Here is a 7,228-nt window from a genome sequence, read left to right as displayed (position 1 = left end):
GAAACAGGATACACAGGAAGTAAGAAAACCTATAGTATAGATACTAAGTGGAGAAGGGGTAGGAATTAATAAGCTTATGCTTCTTCCTGCTCCTTTTCAAACATACAAAGTGTTTTTAATGACTCATGTTTCAAGTGTAATTTATTTTTTTTTCATATGTTTGAAATAAAGCATTCATTCATTCATTCATTCATAAAGTGAATGATTGTAAGAAAAAAAAATACAAGCTCAGCATTGCAGTACCCAGTTTACAGTGATTGGACATCTTGTGCTATTGACGTAAGACAGTAATGGATTCCAGGTCTTCCCAAATAAGACATCCTTTCCAATCAGAGTCAGTCTAACTTTTTCTAATTTCAGAAAATTAAGCACCTCCTTAACCCAGTTTGTGTAGGTAGATCTAACTGGGCATTTTCCATTTTAGCAGTATCAACCTCCTGGCCGGCAGAGTTGTTAATGCTATTAAGTCCTTTTTAGCTGGGGAAAGAGTAAGAAGCAAAGGGCTGATAGAGCAGTTAAGGCATCGGGAGTCACATCTCTTTCTGTTACCTTGGATAAAGTACTAAAGATTTCTGACACATAGTGGGGACGCAGTATTGAACATTTTTGAGAGCTTTAGTGTAGTTGGCTCAAGGAAGGATTCGACATTGCATTAAGCTGTGACCAGCACATATTGAGGACATCCCAAGTTTAAGACTTACTTCTCTGGTTTCTGGCTTTGAGAGAGAGGTGCTCATGCTTTTGAATATTGAATAACTTCCCTAGACGGTGGAAATAACATGTACCAATATTTAAAAAGGGTGTACTTCCTCTTTAAGATAGTGGTGATGACACTGATTCTATTTAATCACATGAAATGGATTTTAAAAATATTTTCATTTTCAATTCAGTGTTTTTGCCAAAATAAATGTTTCTGAAAGGATGACAAATAAAAGATTTAACAAATCAATATTTTTTATTTAACATTGAGACAGTTTTAAAATACAGAACATGCGACAACAAATACAAATCAAAAAAGGAGCGTTTTTAATTCCTACACTGGTTCCAGTTTCCCCATATTCACATTTGTCTTTCAGGTGGTTCTGGATTAAATTGATGATCTCTAAGCCCCGCCCCCTTACTGACTATTGCTAACCTGTCAATCTTTCATTGTCAGTTTTCATACAGTTTATAATAATAACAGCAGCAGGTTAAACATCTATCTCTCATTCGGTCATTTTTTAACGTTTTTTTTAACAAAGCCTTTGTCCATGTGTGGTAAGCTAGTTAGCTGGCATGCTAACATTAGAAGAGCTAAAATGGGTTGAATCCATAGTAAAGTGTTGGTGGCTACAGGTGCAGCAGAACATGCCAGAGGTGAACCAGCTCCACAGTTTCTCTTCAGGAGGCTGAGGTCTGGCAGCTCCGCTCTGAAACTGGACTGAGATCAGGAGAGTCTGCACATTTGAATGGAAAGCAGTTGTTTTCTTTTTTTTCCCTTTTTTTTTTTTTTTTTTACATAAGATTACAACTACAACAAGTCGAGTAGCTGTCAACTATTCAATTGATTGCATTGCATCTCTATTTTGATAATCGATTACATAGTTTGAGTCTTTCTTTAAAAAATAAAATCGAAATTCTCTGATTTCTTTCCTCCTCTGTGACTGATAAAAAGAATATTTTTGAGTTGTGGACAAAAAACATATGAAGACGCAATCTTGGGCTTTGGGAAACACTAATCCAGATTTTTTTTTTGTTTACATTTTTGACATTTTATAGACCATACAACTAATCAAGAAATGAATAGACAGATTCATCGATGATGGGAAAAAAAATGGAAAGTCTGCCTCTTGTATTACTTGGAGACGTTGGTGAGGTGGCAGAGAGCTGTGTTGTGGTCAGTTGTCCTCTATCCCTGCACTCTTCCTGTAGTTCTTACGCTTGGTCTTCCTGAAGGAGCTAAAGGCCAGGTTGGCCTCTTCCCTCTTCGTCTCCTCCTCCTCCTCCTCCTCCTCCACTTTCTCTTTCTGCACCGGTTTCTTCTCCGGTTGTCCCACAGCTCCCCTCATGTCTTTCTCCTCAGCCTTGTCTACAGTCTGGTCTGTTGTCCTTCCAGCCATCTCTTGCTCCCTGCCCTCTTCTTCTTCCTCCTCCTCCTCCTCCTCCTCTTCCAGATGACTGAGGTGTGTCTCCTTCTCTTTGCCTCTAACAGCTGGCAGCTGATCAGCAGGTTGTTCCTTCGGCAGCTCGTTGGGTCTGGAGAAGATCACTTTCTGCTGGATGTTACAGGAGGAATCCCCCTGGCTCTCCTGCTGCTCTTTGCTCTGTGTCAGACTGGAAAGGAATTGGTGAGCCGCCCTGCTGTTGCTCTGATCGCAGGTCTCTGGCACATCTTCCAGACTGTAGTGAGTCCAGCGCTCAGGGTTCACCAGGTAGTCCGGGACTCCTCTCTTCTTTGCTGGTGTGGGGCAGCTGGGTCGAGGCTGACTTGTTTTCCTGGGACGTGGAGGCAGAGGCCGAGCAAACACTCCGTCTGTCACCTCATCCTTTCTCAGAGAGGAGGAGGCTAGTCGGGCAACACTGTCCAGGCATTCAAAGATACTGTGGCTGCGGTTTGAGAAAGCCGAGCTCCCTCCTCTCAGACTGAATGAACTGTGAGCTCTGTGTCCAGCAACTGGAGCAGAGATCTCAACCTCATCATTATCCTCATCGACATCCAGCTCTGGGTCAAAAGGAGCACTGCTGGGTTGTTCTTCAGGCTCAGACTCATCACTGGCTGACAGCTCGTCCGTGTCGTCGCTGTTTAACAGCTCACTGCGGTCACTGCCATTTTTCTGATCACACATCTCTACAACAAGACTCAGCAGCTCCACTAAATCGTTAACCTGCAGAGAAAGGAAGAGGTAAAAACACTAGCAACCAGGTGAGGGCAGAGTTTCCGCTTGTGATCACACAACACACAGATGAGAGGATTTTTATTCTGCCTCAGCAAGTGCTTGACTGGATTTTAGAGTTGGGCGACTGGATGAATATATCTGCTGTCGCCAATGACTTAGGGAATCGCTGGGCGTATTTTTTTTTTGTTATGACTTTATTTAGCTAATTTACTGGTCTCCCTCAGAAGAATGAGCAGCCACTCCACAGACTGCGGTGTTTTTTTGTACATCTTACTCTGTGAATGAAGGATTTATTTCTACCAAACCACAGTTAGAGATTATTGGAACAGTGGAAAGACTAAGACAGGTTTGGTGAACTTTATATTGTTTCTGTCCCGTTTGAATAAAGTGTGTTTTGACAAGTTAACAAGGTCATTAAGCTAAAACCTTCAGTGAGAGAGAAACATGAATTTAGGTGTAAAGTTGTATTTAGTTTAAGTCTATCAAGTGTAAGTCCAAGTCTTTAGTAGGAAGTAGGAAAGTTTTGCATTTGTCTTTTTGCATCTGCCTTGGTTGAAAGTTCTAACAAAAACCCAAAGGCTTATTCCTTTACACCAAATCTATTGTCCTTTGATCAGCAGCTGTTCTGATGTGCTTATGACAAGTGTGCACACGTTACACGCGGCACTCTAATGTGGAAGTAAAACAAATGCGTGTTTGTCACAGAGTTGGAAATGAGTACCTGTGTCAGGCCAAATATGGGTGAAATTGATCTACCTACCAGCCACGACAGCGGGTTAAAAACAGGGGCATTTGACAGAGGATAGACTCGCTCTGTGAAATGGCTGAACCGCTTGAACGCAGCAGGGATACAAAGTTTGGCTCTTGTGGTGCTGTTGAATTTGTGTTAGCATGCTGGATGTGTTTGCAACGACGTAGGCCACTTTCACACATGCAGTCTTTCCCTGAAATGTGCAGGGGCATTTCCTGCATAAGCTCATGTGTGAATGGTACAGAGTTCAAGGAAATGTGTACCACCCAGGCCTGATACAATCTGTTTAGTGTGTGTGTGTGTGTGTGTGTGTATGCATACCATGTGTATGCTCCTGTTGTTGCATCCATGTTGTCTTCACTGGTCTGCAGGCTCACTGGATCTTAATGAAACTGAGGGAGCCGACTCCCAACACACTGGCACTCTGTGGTTGATCAATCTGAGATTCAAAGCAAGAACATGAAAGCATTTCAACAAACCACATACTGAAGAAGTTCTCCAGCAGGAATAAACACATTTACAGTGACCTTCCTCACCCTTTGACCTTTAACCCTCAAGGGGGCGCTAAAGACAAGTCAAACACACTACAAATGTGCACAGCTACTGGGGACGAATAAATGATTGATTCACTGTGCATTTGCTTGGACGATAGTGTCCCTGCTGCTGATGAAACACAAATCTTACGTGTGTCGTTGGTTGACGTGTGTGGACTTACGACGCAAAGAAGCCACCCTCGCAAAGGGAGCAGCGCAAGCCATAACTGGGACAATTATGACAGCGCGTTAGCTTTGGATTAGCTCAACGCCGGACAACGATTTGTTAGCATGCTAATGCTAACTGATGTGGTGCTGTGCATCGGTTAAAGAGCTTGTGCGTCGTTTCCGTTAAATCACATGTCGTGGCACACGCACTACCCTTTGGTTTCACAGACTGGACCTTCATATGAACAATTATTTGGGTTAAATCACCACGATTCGCCTCACTGTTGCTTCCGCGGCCAACCGTCTGTCCAGAACACTGCCTTCTTCTGACGCGACTGCTGCGTCCTTCTTCTTACCGCCACCTACTGGCGCGGAGGGGGAACAACATGGCATACGTTTAACTGGGTATTGATTTGAAAAGAAATACATAAATAACAGAAGACAACAAACACATGAATGATAAATACTATTTTTCATTCTGAGTATTTGATTATGTATATTTAGTCGCTGTAGGCTACACTCGGATGGTTGTAACTGGGAGTGACAGTTTTTAAATATTTTCTTTAACCTGTGAACAAATCGTTTTTTTTACTAATCTTGACCAACAACTTAATGCCTTTATTTGGCAGAATAAACCAGCCCATATAAAAAAAACATATTCTTTAACTCCCTAAACCTGAAGGTGGACTAGCACTCCCTAATTTCCACCACTACTTCTGGGCTTGCAACATTAATAAACTTTTATTTTGGCTCCACGGTGGAGTTACAGGCGTCTGCCCACCCTGGGCTCATACTGAGATAACATCTACGTCCTGCTCGGTGTATTCTACAATTTGCTCACAGCTCCCCATATCCGCTCATAAGGTCTGACCTAGTCCAGTTGTCGGCAATACCAATAAAATTAGGATTCAGTTCAGGAAGCAGTACAGCTTGCAAAGGGCTTCAATCCTTGTCCCAGTTTTGAATAATTTTGCGTTTCCCCCTTCCTGCACTGACCCTACATTCTGCATATGGTCAGATAAGGGCCTCAAAACTCCTATTGACCTGTATGACGAAGGTTTTTGCGTCCTTTGCATCTGTGTCGGACAAATACAACCTGCCTGCCACCTTTTTCGGTAGCTTCAATTTTATCCCAAAGCAATTCCCACATTTTCCGAACCGCTGAAGTTGAGATGGACCAATTCCTGTTCTGAACGTACAACACAAACGACTGATATCTGTCATTTATAATGAGATTGCTCTTCTGAGCCCAGTCCCCACTGCCTCACCTAAAAGTGCATGGGAAAAGGATTTGGGGGTAGACATTACTGATGACCAGTGGAGGGACATTCTGACACTGGTCCATTCATCCTTGATTTGCGCCAGGCACGGCCTATTACAGTGGAAGGTGCTACATAGAGCCCATTTCACCAACGCTAAATTGGCTATATATACCCTAGACACAGTGATGCTTGTAACCGCTGTAAGCAGTCCCCAGCCGACCACGCACACATGTTCTGGACTCATCCTAAGCTTGCTGAATTTTGGTCTGATATATTTCAAACCCTCAAACAGGCTCTTAACACAAATTTGGAACCCAACCCCCTGACTGCTCATTTTGGGCTCCCTCCGCCTAAAAACTGCCCTCTACTACACAACGTGCCGTGGCCTTTACCACCCAGCTCGCCAGACGTAACATTCTCCTTGAACGGAAACATGTTTCTCCACCGACTCATAATAGTTGGATACATTCAATTTTGCAATGTCTCTGTTTGGAGGATTAAAGTTTTAAAGGGATCTTTGATAGCATTCCACCAAACCTGGGACCCACTGCTGGCTTTTATTAGCAATAGTATTACTGTTATTCCTGATGATGCTGAGGACACTTCCTAGTGCCTGGAAGGAGAGACCCCCCCCCCCTTCTTTTTTATTTATTCATTTACTTTTGTTGTTTTTCTCTTTCTTGAATTATGTTATTGATTTTTGCTATTAGTTTCTTTTTTTTTTTTAACTTTACCTATCTACTTATGTTACATGTTATTCAGTTACTTGGTTGGTTACCCTGACCGTGTCTGACGGTGAAAAATATTGGAAAAAACAACAACAAAAAAATAACGACAATGACTGCATATTTTCACCTGTGTAATATTGTGAAAATTAGGATCATTGTGTCTCAGAAAGATGCAGAGAAACTAGTCCATGCATTTGTTACTTCTAGGCTGTAAAATCTAGAATAGAGTTTAAAATCCTTCTCCTTACCTACAAAGCTCTTATTGGTCAGGCTCCGTCGTATCTTAAAGAGCTCATAGTACCATATTACCCGACTAGATCGCTGCGCTCTGAGAATGCAGGGCTACTTGTCATTCCTAGAGTCTCCAAAAGTAGAATGTCAGGATATAGAGACAGTTCTAGTTCTATTGTTCAACTTTAATCCACTAAAACTGAAAATGAAATGAATGGAAAATTAGCAGAGTTTAGCTCCTTGATCATCGGCTACAATATATTTCTGTATAAATAGCGCAGATTGTTTTTCCATATAAAGTTGACTAAAGTAGGGTATTTTATTAAACAAATGACTTTTGGAACATCAAATAGTTTGGCCAGACTGATAATTCTTCAGTTTCTGAAAAAAGTAGACCTACCTGACCATTGATTGTTAGATCTCCTTCGAGCATCAGATGCATTTTCAACTTCTGGAAAACGTTTTACTTTACAAATATTAATTCCTAAATACATGACCTCTACAACTGGAAGACCTCCGAACTCTGTTGTATGAATACTGCCATCTTTGACAAGTATCATCAGCCATATGAGATTTGATTTACTTTCCATAAATGTGATGCCTTGAAAGGAATCATTATTAATACTGCAGGATCTCATCTCTCATCTCATCTTCAGCGCTTATCCGGGGTCGGGTCGCA

The 7,228-nt window shown here is 41.9% G+C and overlaps 1 protein-coding gene across 2 annotated transcripts; it reads right to left on the bottom strand.

The window, feature by feature from the left end:
- Nucleotides 1-977: 977 nt before the first annotated feature.
- Nucleotides 978-4,654, bottom strand: tssc4 (tumor suppressing subtransferable candidate 4). Of its 2 annotated transcripts, none has more exons than XM_083910943.1 (3): nt 4,596-4,654; nt 3,949-4,066; nt 978-2,864 (listed from the first exon to the last, which is right to left on the bottom strand). In XM_083910943.1, the coding sequence occupies exons 2-3, from the start codon at nt 3,949-3,951 to the stop codon at nt 1,878-1,880; spliced, it is 990 nt and encodes a 329-aa protein (XP_083767069.1). In that variant the 5' UTR covers nt 3,952-4,066; nt 4,596-4,654; the 3' UTR covers nt 978-1,877. The 2 variants fall into 2 exon arrangements, with proteins under 2 accessions (XP_083767069.1, XP_083767070.1); XM_083910944.1 differs by having other exon boundaries at nt 4,611-4,634.
- Nucleotides 4,655-7,228: the final 2,574 nt, after the last annotated feature.

The sequence above is a fragment of the Echiichthys vipera genome (assembly GCF_963691815.1).
Source record: "Echiichthys vipera genome assembly, chromosome: 1".
In the NCBI taxonomy this organism is placed as follows: domain Eukaryota; kingdom Metazoa; phylum Chordata; class Actinopteri; order Perciformes; family Trachinidae; genus Echiichthys; species Echiichthys vipera.
The sequence above is the reverse complement of the archived record's forward strand: the minus strand, read 5'-3'. Positions and strand labels throughout refer to the sequence as shown.